Genomic DNA, 13,978 nt, shown 5'->3' with positions numbered 1-13,978 from the left:
TTGACGCGATTTTAAAGTTTCGGTGTGCCTGGACCCTTTTGTCTTTCCATGCCGAAGAACAGCTGTTCTCCTACTTCAGAACCTTCCAAGATCGAGAACTCTTTGAGGTTTTACTGAAGCTGCAGATACAGACTCTCTTCAGAAAAGCACTTCTACGAACTTACATATAAAAGTCATAACCACGCTGGGATCCAACACTCCGGCCTGAACTGGGGCCGATGGACTAAGGGGCCCTTCCTTCCAGGGACTGTAGTGCTATCCTCCCTGCAAGGGCTCTGCCGCAGGGGATGCTGTGTTATGGGGGCTTTCCAGTCTGTGCCAAGGAGCCCCGGGTTTCCCCGGGGGGCCCTCAGGGATCCCACATAGGCCTTATTCAATTTTTATGAATGGGCAAAATAACCTAAGACTGCAACCCATTTCAAAAGGCTTAATGAGATCATTCAGACACCCATCGTTCTCAGTGAAAAGTTCACAATAAAGAAATGTCATAAATACACACAGAAAAAAAGTTACATACAACTGTAGGAATTCATGGGCCTCTCGAATCTTCTGACATAACGATTTTTAAGATGTGAAAGATTAAAAATTCCCCATGTGTGAGGCTCGCTGCTGTAGGACCTACGCTGCTGTTTCTGAGTAACGGGAAAACTTGCCCTGAGTCCCTGCCAGCCCTCTGCAGTGCACTCATGACCCAGCTCATGACCCCACTGTGCAGGCCCCTGCGCCGGCCATTGAGAGGACATCCCGAAGGCTGAGAGGAGGAACCAAGCCCTCACCTGGTCCTCTCCTCACCAGTACCACGCCCATACTCGTTAACTACTGGGCTGATGGCTTGGGAAAGAAGGCAGTGAGGACGGCTGCCCAATGAGGACAGACTCGTTATTCAGTAATGCTATCGCTTGCTTTCGGGCTTCCTTTATTCCTGTTTCTTGGCAAACAAAATTCTAAAGTCTATACAGCAAAGTTAGTATTGTTTAAAAAGTCATTATCATGATGCCTTGTACATAGCAATAAATATATTAAATAGAATAAGTAAGAGGAATGTTTTACGTATGGTACTAATAAAATTTATTTGCCTAAACGATACTAGGGAAAAAAATACCTCCTTTTTGCTTTCCTTGTTTTGATCAATCTCAATGTCAATGGGGTTATTTCCATTTGTTTCTTCCAGTTCATCCTCACTGGAAGGCAAGAACAAGTTACTGAAAGACTATTTGGTACTAATTCTATTTAATATACAAATATAAGCAATAAATTGATTTAATGACAGATTTAATACAAAATCAGTATGTTTTCAGATTGCCGAGATAAACATTTTTACAATTCAAATAAATTAAAACCAACTCCTAGTTCTCTTACTCTAAATGATTAAAACAACAACAACAACAACAACAACCACCTACTGAAATAGATTTTTAACTTCTGGATCAGGTCTAGAACACTGTTGCTTCATATTTGTAAAATGTTTCTTCTCAACTCTCAACTGAAAAGATCAAATTTAAGGCATTTATGTAACTGCCCCGTAATCATCTTGTGGTGGGCTAGGACACAATCATTACATGTAACTGAGAAATTACTGAAAAATAAAGTTCCCATGCGCTGGGAACAAATCCCCAAAAAGTGAAACTCCACTTCAAGTCCCAAGTACACACTCATGACTCAATCCAAGCGCCAGAAGGGGGAGAGCCTTTTGGCTCTGGATAAACTGAGATTTCAAATTAGGTTAATTTTAAAAAGAACATTCACAATTGACATGGTACTTCAAATGTCTTTCTTTATAGCCTTCCACGTGTTATTATTTTTTTAAAAGAGCTCCGTAGTAGAGCCTTTACTTTGAAAAGTCAGAAGACTGAGGATCACAGAAGCCGAGCACAGCCTGCCCCAGTTTCCCCCCAGTTACATCCAGTTCATCGTCCCACCGTCTCAGGATCCGGCCCAGATGGCCATGCTACCTTCCTGTGCTGAGTTCTGGCCCAGGAGAGAGAGTTCAAAAGGAGAGTGTGCCAGGGCTGAGGGACCTCTCTCGTCCCTGCTGTCACTTCCACCAATCCCTCAGGTGCTAGCGCCCGGGTCTGCACAGGTGCTCAAGGGCTCAGGCTCCCCAAGGGGGGCTGGGGGGGTGGGGGAGGGTGTGGGTGGTGGTGGGGGGGGGGGCGGTGCGGGGGACAGGTGCTCTCAGGGTTGGTGCACAGAGAAGCACCGGGGACGGGAGCCTGTGGTGAGGGCGGGGCAGTAGATGCTCTTACCGTTTCATACTCGGGGGACAACAAACCCCAACCTATTCTTTTATTTAACTCTAATTTCAGGGTTAGCAGAGTACAGCTGTCTGTAGTACAAGACTTTGTTTATAAAAAGTAAATGAGTCCTAACGTATAATGGAAATAAATATTTTTAATCAAAAGTTATTGGAACATAAAAACAAATTCATTAGCATTTGCCACTTTTCTTTGATTACTGAGAGCACTAAACCAAAAACAGACCCACTAGTATATATGCTGCAGACCACACAGCATCCAGACGTATCAAGGTCAACACTTTTACAGACTCTCACAGCTGGAGAGTGCTCAGCAGACGTTCCCACCATTGCCCCCACTTTACAGCTGGGCCCACGGATGTGAATTCTCCAGAAGTCATACTACCACTTTGTTCCCACGATATCTTATTTAAAATCATAAAATACCCTCCTGAGATGGGGCCATGGAGATCAGATAGTCTCTCTCCCTTCACTTCATTTATATTATTAGTTTAAAAAAATAACATTACAGGGGCGCCTGGGTGGTTCAGTCGGTTGAGTGTCCGACTTTGGCTCAGATCGTGATCTCGCGGTCTGTGAGTTCGAGCCCCGCGTCAGGCTCTGTGCTGACAGCTCGGAGCCTGGAACCTGCTTCGGATTATGTGTCTCCCCCTCTCTCTGCCCCTCCCCCGCTCACGACCTGTCTCTGTCTCTGTCTCTCTCAAAAATAAATAAACATTAAAAAAAATTTAAAAATAACATTACAGGGGCATCTGGGTGGCTCAGTCATTTGAGCGTCAGACTTTGGCTCAGGTCATGGTCTCACAGTTTGTGAGTTTGAGCCCCACGTCGGGCTCTCTGCTGTCAGCGCAGAGCCTGCTTCAGATCCTCTGTCCCCAACTCTCCCTGTCCCTCCCCCACTTGTTCTCTCGCTCTCTCGATAAATAAATAAATTTTAAAAAATTAAAAAACAGCATTACAGAAAACGTGGAAAACAAATTTCAAAAAGCCACCAACCTAACACAAAAACCACTATGTCCACCTGCTGCCTTCTAGACTGTGAGCAGCTTCATTTTAGAGTTGAGGAGGCGGAGGCTCGGGGAAGAGGCATGTGGCACTGACCCCGCACGGGAGTTCACACCACCTCTGGAGTGAGACTCCAACCTGCCTCTGCGCGGGAGCACAGGGCCGCCCCCTGCTCTGCGCCATCTGGTGGAAGTGTTGGCTTGGGTGTATCCTACTCACCAAGCTATCCCTATAGCTGGTGTCCTTAGGAAGAAGAATCACAGATGTTTCCCTCCCTCGCACACACAAAATAGATGGTCAAGAAAGGGATGAGGAAAATCTAAACTGTACTGTCATCTTTTAACACACCAGACATAAAATGTGGCAAACAAATCTTGTGTAAGTATACCCAAAAAAATTCTACCTAGGCAATAATAGATTTCCTTCTTATTAAAAGGAGACACCCTTCAGCGGTATGAAAGAGTATGTGGAAAAGTTTGTTCATTTAAACTGGAAGTTTCTTGGGGCGCCTGGGTGGCTCAGTCGGTTAAGCGGCCGACTTCAGCTCAGGTCATGATCTCACAGTTCGTGGGTTCGAGCCCCGCGTCGGGCTCTGTGCTGACAGCTCGCAGCCTAGAGCCTGCTTCGGATTCTGTGTCTCCCTCTCTCTCTGACCCTCCCCCCGTTCACGCTCTGTCTCTGTCTCTCGGAAATAAAGGTCTTAAAAAAAAATTAAAAAAATAAAGAAATAAGGTGGAAGTTTACTGAATGCAGGAAGAAGAGAGCGGTAAGAAACGAATACCCAAAGAACGGTGGGCTCGTGCGTTAATGATACAGCTCACAAACGTTACTGAAGAATATTTGTGTACATCTGGCTCCACCAGGAAGGCATTTGGGGAACTCCATCCCTCTCCCTTTCCTTTGGGCACCGACCGCCTCTTAGAAATTCTAGTGACCCGAGAGATCCCCCACGCGGGGAGACACCACCTCCAGGCAGGAACTGACCTCTCCTCCCGCTCCCGCTTCTGTTTCCGAGCGTGGCGGTCCATCACACTGGTCTTAGTCCTTGTCTTCTTCCAGGAGTAGTAAAATTTCACCAGACTTGCTATAGATTTATCAGGAAGCTAAACATAAAAACTGAGTTGGTTTTGATTTAGAGCTGATCGTTACAAATCAAGCGTGCTTAGATACGGTTAATAAGGACGGTCACACACACAGAAATGTTTTAAGGCACAACCCTTTTCTCTGAGAAGAAGATTCAAGAACTCTCATCGGTACATTTCCAAACTACTGCAGTGTGACTGTAAGTGAAACTCAGCCCAGGAAGGATCGCCAAAGGCAGGCTGAGACGAACCCAAGTTTTCATACACCTAAAGTGTCTAGCCTAACTCCTAGGTTATTTTTTAAAAATTCACTTTAGCACTCGTGCAACCATCAATAAAAGCTTTCCTGGTAGGAGTCCACCAAACAGCCTTCTAGAATATAAGAGATAAGCCAACCTTCCCCAGGCAGATAGGGTTCCACGAGGCGCCACACCTCATCAAACAACCATCAAAGACGCTTTCTATCGCATTAATGTGGGGAGTCCCAACAAGAGAGATGGGGATGGGGTGGCGGGGGGCTCGAGTTACAGCTGCTCTCAAGCTGGGAAGTGCCAGGAGATGCTTTGCTCCTGTAACTTGAAGCCTCTCATCTACTCCACGGCAAGCATGAGCTACTCTGTTCAACACGGGACTATCTCGGCTTGCGGATGACATCCCCATCTTTCAGGTATGCTGCAGGGGAGAGAGGCTGGGAAAAAAAGAAAAATCAGTGGTTTCATCTACTTACCATTTGTTGGATTCTATGAAAAGTTTTCCCATGAAAACTAAAGGCTTGCTCAAACAAGACTTTATCTTCCACAGTCCACTCATCTGGGAAGGGGGTAAAGTTGGGCAAATCAGCCAATGACTTTTCAATATTATGCTTATGCCAAAAGAGCATCCCAAGAGCCTAGAAAAATAGTATCAGTGAAATTTTAGACCAAAGACGTGAGTGAAACATTAAAATGGAAATCAGGTTGGCAAAAGAAGAGCACGCACACCCCTGCAGCCTGGCAAACACTGCTACGCGGCTGATGCGTGCGCACTCCCGCGAGACACGCTCCACTGCGCTCACTTCTCAGATGAGAACACGGTGGCCCTGAGAATTAAGTCCTTGCCAACGGTCCAGGGCTGGTAGGTGGCAGAAGCAGTGTGGCCCTAGAATTTGTGCTCTTTATTTATTTATTTTTGAGAGCGAGCATGCGTACAAGTGGGGAAGGGGCAGAAAGAGAGAGAGGGGGAGAGAGAGAGAATTCCAAGTGGGCCCCGCACTGTCGGCGCAGAGCCCGATGTGGGGCTCGAACCCACGAACCACGAGATCATGACCTGAGCCAACACCAAGAGTCGGCTGCTTCACCGACTGAGCCACCCAGGCGCCTTTGGAATCTGTGCTCTTAAAAGCCACACTTGAATGCCTCTGTATACGAAACGACAAAGTAATTTATAAATGCACTTAATTGTTTTGTTACTCTTTTCCTGAAAAGACTCAAATATAAAGAGGGGTTTTTTTGTGTTTTGTTGTTGTTGTTTTTTGGTAACCCAGAAGGGAGAAAATATTCAAATGGGTGACAAGTTGGAAATGAGAGATAATTCAGCAATTTTTTTCCTGGTAACTCCCAAGTGAGACCAATCAGAATTTTGAAGACCAGAATCCTTAAAAATTCATCTAGGTATATTTAGCAATCACCTAATGACTTTTACACTTTCTAAATAGAATTAAAAACTGGTGATGTCAGACTGGCTCAGTTGGTGGAGTATGTGACTCTTGGATCTTGAGGTCGTGAGTTCGAGCCCCATGATGAATGTAGACATTACTTAAAATCTTCAGGGGCTCCTCGGTGGCTCAATCGGTTAAGCATCTGACTCTGATTTCTGCACTGGTGGTGCACAGCCTGCTTGGGATTTTCTCTCATTCTCTCTCTGCCCCTCCCCTGCTTGTGCTCGTGCTCTCTCTCAAAATAAATAAACTTTAAAAATAAATAAATAATAATAAAATCTTAAAAAGTTGGTGATGTTCTGAGCAACTTTGTGAAATTCACGAGTAGGGTTTAGAAAAAGAAAAGGGATATACCTCTTGCTTTTAAAGATTCTGGTACTATCCTACTATAACCAGCTTTTCTAACAAATTCTACCAAGCTAAAATAATTAAAAGTGTGGCCAAGGCTAAAACAAAGAGTTTAATTCTATATAACGTAACTCAGTGGTGCCCTCAATCATGAGGATAAAAGCCTGCAACTTACAGGCTGTAAAATCTAGATCAATGCCAAGGAAAGCACTAATCCAAATTAATATGCTGATTTTTTTTTTTTCAACGTTTTTTATTTATTTTTGGGACAGAGAGAGACAGAGCATGAACGGGGGAGGGGCAGAGAGAGAGGGAGACACAGAATCGGAAGCAGGCTCCAGGCTCCGAGCCATCAGCCCAGAGCCTGACGCGGGGCTCGAACTCACGGACCGCGAGATCGTGACCTGGCTGAAGTCGGACGCTTAACCGACTGCGCCACCCAGGCGCCCCAATATGCTGATTTTTAAAATAGGAGTTAGAAATAAGCTGAAATAAGGTTATCATCAAGGGGCGCCTGGGTGGCTCAGTCAGTTGAGCGTCCGACTTTGGCTCAGGTCATGATCTTGCAGTTTGTGGGTTCGAGCCCCATGTCGGGCTCTGTGCTGACAGCTCGGAGCCTGGAGGCTGCTTCGGATTCTGCGTCTCCCTCTCTCTCTGCCCCTCCCCTGCCTGTGCTCTCTCTCAAAAATGAATAAACGTTAAAAAAAAAAAAAAGATTATCATCATACTTTTGGGGAAAAATTAATCTCGTAGATTTCTAATAGCTTCCAAACAATTTTTAAAAGAAAGCCTTAGTCAAATATTACAACTTGGAACTGATTCAAAACAGTTAATATGAAAAGAAAACACTGTGGGTCTGAGTGAGACATGTCGCTCAGAGTCAGGATAAAACCCATCACACAAATGACAAACCACATATTCAAACAGGGAAGTATTAAGCCCTAAATACTACCAACCTGCAGAAAAACAGGTGCCTTTCAAATCAAAGGGCCCTCTAATACTCATGTCAAGCAATAAAAAGGGGACCAGGGCCTTGTTTAATTTGCTAGTGACCACCAAAAAATGGCATGGCTACCTAACACACAGAACACAATTTAACAGGTCGGCTATAAAAGCCATTTAAAAAAAACATTTACTTTTTATTAATTTTTTTTAATTTTATTTTTTTAATTTACATCCAAGTTCGTTAGCATCTAGTGCAACAAGGATTTCAGGAGTAGATTCCTTAGTGCCCCTTACCCACTTAGCCCATCCCCCCTCCCACAACCCCTCCAGCAACCCTGTCTGTTCTCCATATTTAGGAGTCTCTTTTGCTTTGTCAACCTCCCCCCCCACCCCGGTTTTATATTATTTTTGTTTCCCATCCCTTCTGTTCATCTGTTTTGTCTCTTGAAGTCCTCATACGAGTGAAGTCGTATATTTATCTTTCTCTAATTTCGCTTAGCATAATACCTTCTAGTTCCATCCACGTAGTTGCAAACGGCAAGATTTCACTCTTTTTGATTGCTGAGTAATACTAACACACACACACACACACACACACACACACACACACACACCCCACATCTTCTTTATCCATTCATCTGCTGGTGAACATTTTGGCTCTTTCTATACTTTGGCTATTGTCGATAGGGCTGCTATAAACATGGGGGTGCATGTGCCCCTTCGAAACAGCACACCTGTATCCCATGGATAAATGTCGAGTAGTGCAATTGCTGGGTCTTAGGGTAGTTCTATTTTTAGTCTTTTGAGGAACCTCCATACTGTTTTCCAGAGTGGCTACACCAGCTTAGCTCGCATTCCCAATTAAAAACCCATTTTAACAACAAAAGAAAACCATGACATTACCTGTTCCATGTTGTACCCATGCTTCTCTTTAGCAATGGCAATGTATTCATCTACTGAAAAACAAGACAAGAGGCCAGTAAACACACTGAGGGACAGGAAACCACAGTACATGAGCACTAGAATTATATATATATATTTCAGGCCTGCCATGTGCAAGAAAAAAATAAAGAACAGACAGTAACCAAACAGAATCATATATAATATGATCCCATCATGGATCTTACACATAGAAATCCCACAAAGGAATAGCTAAAAATATACTCTAATATTAACGGTACTTAACATATCCCATCTGTGGATGGGAGAGATCATGATTCTTCTTTTTAAACTTGGTTCTACTTAAATTTTCTATGATAAACAGATATCACATTGGTACCCTGAAAGATAACCAAAAGAAATAAAAAATATTAAATTGGGGTTTGTTTTTAGTCTCCGCTGAGTTTGAAAAACAAACAACTTATCTCTATACTAAAAAATCTAAGAGATGAATTACATGAACCAGTGCCTGGTATCTGCTCTCAAACTCCAACACAAGGTGACAAGTGCCAGTTTTTCAAGCACTAAGGTAACACCAAGGAAAACTGACTGACTCGATATCCAGGGGAAGTTGCCGTCCCCAAAGTTATTTCCTCTCTACATTTTCTAGCCTTCCTTCCAGGAAAAAAAAAAGAGAGAGACTACTAATCAATAACACTTCGTTACATTCCTATATAAGTTTTTTGCTTTGTTTTGTTTTTGGTAAAGTACAAAAATAACACAAGCTCCAAAAAAAAAAAAAAAAAAAATCAAATAGCACAGAACTGTCTGAAACAAACAGAATTCTGTCCCCAGGCCATCCCCCCCCCCCCCCCCCCCAGTCTCTCTCTCCAGGTGCAATGACCACACTTCAGAGCTGAGGAAACAGGCTGGAGCGGTTGGTTCACTTGCCCACTGTAACGCAGCGAGTTAACAGAAGCCTGATCAAAGTCAGAGCCTCCCAGGCTCAGAATGCTAGTCAATGACACCACAACCATCTTACCTGATTGTGGCACAACTGGTGGCCAACTGACAAAAAAGAAATCATTCTGAAAAGGAATTCAAACTCTTTTATGAACAGGTATTCTAACACTAGAGGAAAAGCTTTTCCACTGACGGAAGAAAAAGTCGATGTCGTTCAGTGACTACACATAGTGCCACTCAGTATCAGTTTCAACACCGAGACTAGTTTTCCATTTCCTTTTTAAATATTGCAAGTCCATACAAACAGACAGTGATTTCACTCAGAGTATATATAGCGGACCCTTGAACTTGGGTGTGAACTACGCGGGTCCACTTTTATGAGAATCTTCTGCAGTATTTTCTCAATAACACTGGCTTTTCTCTGGCTTCCTTCACTGGAAGAATGCAGTACGTGTCACATATAACACACACAACAATGTGTGTTGGCTACTTATGTCATCAGCAAGGCTTCTTGGTCAACAGCAGGCTAACAGCAGTTAAGTTTCTGGGGAGTCAAAACTTGTACGTGGATTTTTTTTTTCCTCACAGGGTGTTGGGCGCCCCAAGGCGTTCAAGGGTCAACCGTAGTGAGATTCCTATTTACCCGCGAGTCGGCGAATGACAAACTAAATGACCTCGGTTTGTCACAAAAGTTGGAACCGGTGGTCTGAAAAATGGGGAGGAATTATTCCAAAGTGTTTCCCTTGCTTATTATGTCACAATAGGGTGGATTATGCCAAGTAAGACGAAAATGCCCTAAGATTCTTTAAAACAATGCTGACGCACGGTGAGGCTGCACGGCTCACACGGGACCCCGGCGGAAAGACTGCAGGTCGGGTGATAAAACTAAGTAATGAGATGTGTTCAAGCCAAGGCTGTGTACGGGGAAGAGGGAAAAACAATCTGCAGTGAACTGAGGGTCAACCCCAGAGAGAGTCTCCTGGAAGGGTGGTTCCTTTTCATAGACATCCGGCAAACGAACCCGAAACTCGCACTCTACAAGCTCAACTCCGAAAGCGTACAAACGTCCAGACGCTATCATTACCTTCGCTGGATGAGGGACGCGTGGTGCGTGCACAGCCACCGCCCAGGCATGTGATCTGCGAGCAAATCCGAGCACCAGGTGTCTGGGCAGGGCAGGGGGCAGGCCCGCGGGGCTGTGCGCTGTCCCAGTAGCCTGCCCTGCCCACCGTTCTCGGGGGCAGATGCTATCTGCTCCAGTCTTTTCTGCTCCGTCAGTAACAGGGCCAGTAAACCTGTCTCCCCAGGTCTCCGGCGGGATTTAGCTCAAAAATTACAAGGAAAACAAAGCATTCTTTGGATACTACTGTATTTTCATCTGCTTTGTTTTTTAACAGAAAAATTAGCTGGTGGCAGGAACAGTAAAATTGACCAGTGGATTCTGAGCGTTGCAGGCAAGTCTGCACAGAACATTTTCTGTGCTGCAAACAGTAAAGCGTTGTTAATAAGTAACCTTTAAGATCACACCTCTTTTAGATTTCCTTGTAGACTCCTCTGAGGACTCAAATCTAAAACAAAGGAAGAAAGGACTTAATCAGAGCCACTTAGGGGAAGTCACTTGGTATCTCTACTAGGTGAGGTGAAGGCGTGACAAAACGAGTCAACAGATGGGGAGCCTTGCAACTTGCAAAAGAATTACCATCTGATACCCACCAGCAAAAATACAACCGTTCACTCTTTTCATGTCCCCGAAGTCCAACAAAGACTGGATGAACAATTTGCCAAAAGAATGCTGGGGGTGCTGTCATGTGAATGATGTCACAGGAGAGAAAGGTTCTTTCCCAGCAAGTGAAAAGGCAGCACAGGTCAGGTGTGTGGTGCGAGAGACGCAGGTCCAGTCTCGGCTGTCTCTGGACAAAAGGAGTTCACAGGCAGTGGTGCCTGACGCACGGTGAGCGCTACGGTTTCGACCGCGGTACCTCTAGCCACTTTCCTGACCTTCCCAGGAAGTAGCTCTCACCAGGAAAGCTGCGTCAGCACCGAACTGAAAACCACAGCAGAGCAGGAAGTCCTCCCAGAATGCTGAAGACTGGACTTAATCCAGAACAGGGCCGTGTGCGCGCACAACGGATGCTGCCGACGGCCTTGTCTCTCACTGCCTCCCTACTGTACGCACAGGGTCCTCAGCTCTTGCTCCCTTTCACAGTCAGGGGGACAAGGGCTACCCACCAGTTTCTAGAGTCCCCAATATCTTCTCTACCACCTACCCTGCTCCTTTCCAGAACATGCCAGTAGCTGCTGGTAGGGCACGATGAAAATGTAAAGTGTGCATTTTCAAAACCTCCCACATGCTTTCCTTAAAAGCAAAAATAAGCTTTCAACCTAAGACGATAAAATCCACTCCCAAATGCCTTCATGAAAACAAAGGATGACCGGATACGTTAGGTGGTGGATGAAGGATGAATCAGGAAGGGAGGCAAAAAGCTCTAAAACAACGAACACGGGGTTCCCGGGGACTTTTCCAGTACTTTCTCATCTCTGGCAACAGTAATCTTGATTTCATCTCTAGTAAATTAAAGGTTAACCAGAGTCTGTCCCAATCCGGGGGTGAGGAGCCACTGCAGGCAGGCGAGGGTCATTAAGTATGCTGTGATTAGGACGATGCCCAAAGTCCATGTGGCTTAAGGAAATGCCAGGATGTTGGCAAGGACCCGGTCATTCGCACCCACCAGCCTTCCCTACCGCACGGGGGACAGAACCAGGCAGTCATCTGGGTGCAAGAAGAAGCTGACTGGACATTCTAAGCAGAAAGATCGGTTGCTTGGCGTACTCTCCTTTAAAAACCATTCTATCGTTGTGTAAGTGCGATATTTTAAAAACTTGAATATTCCTATGGAAACAACCAAGGAGAAATGTCTAATCTTAAATTATGATGGATAAAGATACGTATCACTTCGATTCTTTAACAAGTGCACAGACGGGGGGGCACCTGGGTGGCTCAGTCGGTTAAGCATCCGACTTCAGCTCAGGTCATGATCTCACGGTTCGTGGGTTCGAGCCCCACGTCGGGCTCTGTGCTGACAGCTCGGAGCCTGGATTCTGCTTCAGATTCTGTGTCTTCCTCTCTCTCTGCCCCTCCCTGCTTACACTGTCTCTCTCTCTCTCTCTCAAAAATAAATAAACATTAGAAAAAATTTTTAAAAAAGTGCACAGACTGTACAAACCATTGGCTTCTCTGACAAGAATTTAGCATTACAGAAAGTACAGGTAAACGAGTTATGTTCTGGGGTAACATCACTTAAAGGTAGAATGTGTGTGAGATTCATCAAGAAAATTTACAAAATTCCTAAAGCCTACTCAAGCATTTCTTGAACTACCCTTACTGTGTACAGAAAAGCAGGCCAAAATACAGAAGAAAAATGAACTGATTTCCTGAGGTAGCTTGAAACAACACAAGTAACAGAACAGAAATACATAAATAACAGTACAGATGTAGACTAGCATGGGATCCAAGATAATCAGTAAATAATGATGATAATGATGTTAAATCAAGACAAGCTTCCTAAAGATTCAATAGCTATACTGATTAGTAACAGTAGCTAATATTTGAGACTTTACTATGTGCCAGCCACTGTTCTAAAATTCTTCAAGGGATTCTTTTTAATTTTTTTTTTAATGTTTATTTATTTTTGACACAGAGAAGAGACAGAGCGCGAGTGGGGGGAGGGCCAGAGAGAGAGGGAGACACAGAATCCGAGGTAGGCTCCAGGCTCCAGGCTCCGAGATGTCAGCACAGAGCCCAACGCGGGGCTCGAGCTCACGGACCGCGAGATCATGACCTGAGCCGAAGTCGGACGCCCCCCCTAAAGGATTCTTTTTAATCCTCTCCAATAATTCCATTATCAGTCCCATTCCTAAAGAAAGAAACTGAAGCTCAGAGAAGTCATTTGGCCAAGGTCACACGGCTGGTAAACAGCAGAAGCAAGACGTACATACACACAGAGTGTGTGACCACAGCACCTGTGATGTTAAACCTCTATAGGCTATCCCATCTCCTGAGTAAAGGACACAGAGAGAGAAGGGCACTCCACGGTACAGAGAACTGAGCCAGGCAAGCCAACCTAGTCCATGTCGCTTGAATGGAGTTAAGAAAATCAAACCGTGGTTGAAGGAAGTGATGGAAAGTGAGGGTAACGGGCAAATGGCTGCCTTGTCGGAGGCCTCACTTGTTTTCTATATTCAGGTTTCAAGCCGACGAACTAAATGTCCTTAGTACCATTAGCGGGAGTCTCGAACTCGGCTGCAAAAAAGGGAAGAATGCAGATGAAAGTTGCCACGGTCACCTGAGCTCACCCACTCCTCCCTCCTCTGGACACTGCAGACTCAGGACACCTTGTGATCTTGCATATGCTATTTGGAGCGAGAGGCTGACACCATAAGGTGGGTCGAGGACAAAGCTATAACCTTAAATACAGTTCGAAAAAAATGTTATCATCGTAACATTTGCAGCAGCATTCGTACTACAAAGGAAACGTGGCACCAGTTTCTCTCGCATAACTCAAACTGAGCAGGCCAAAATTTTTTTCGTATCGTGGCATCTCCTTTTATTAAAATAAGAAATGAGTTATCACTAACAGAGAATCAAAAAGAGCTTCAATCATTTAAGTAAAGCAATTATGCCACCTGGTGGGCACAGAGATTACTACAGTTAACATCCCAATGATCCCCCGGGGCATGGCGGGGGTGAGGGTGGGTGCACACAGTAGTAAAATGCACTTTTGTTAAAATCCCACTTTACAGAAGAAG

At 44.8% G+C, this 13,978-nt stretch overlaps 1 protein-coding gene across 23 annotated transcripts in view; it reads right to left on the bottom strand.

Annotated features, from left to right (window-relative positions):
- The window catches only part of RCOR1 (REST corepressor 1), a 130,409-nt gene that overhangs the window by 20,697 nt on the left and 95,734 nt on the right, over nucleotides 1-13,978 (bottom strand). For all 23 annotated transcript variants that reach the window (XR_006219116.1, XR_006219126.1, XR_006219119.1 and 20 more), the window contains 4 exons: nucleotides 8,234-8,286; nucleotides 5,069-5,230; nucleotides 4,244-4,362; nucleotides 1,103-1,181 (listed from right to left, as the gene is read on the bottom strand). Coding sequence is in view for 12 of the 23 variants with exons in the window: in XM_042990619.1 (XP_042846553.1) it covers nucleotides 1,103-1,181; nucleotides 4,244-4,362; nucleotides 5,069-5,230; nucleotides 8,234-8,286 (413 nt within the window). In the remaining 11 variants the exon portion in view is untranslated. The remainder of the gene's footprint in view (nucleotides 1-1,102; nucleotides 1,182-4,243; nucleotides 4,363-5,068; nucleotides 5,231-8,233; nucleotides 8,287-13,978) is intronic.

This window comes from Panthera tigris, chromosome B3 (genome assembly GCF_018350195.1).
Source record: "Panthera tigris isolate Pti1 chromosome B3, P.tigris_Pti1_mat1.1, whole genome shotgun sequence".
NCBI classification, from domain to species: Eukaryota; Metazoa; Chordata; class Mammalia; order Carnivora; family Felidae; genus Panthera; species Panthera tigris.
Note: the sequence above shows the minus strand (reverse complement) of the source record. Positions and strands in the feature narration are given on the sequence as shown.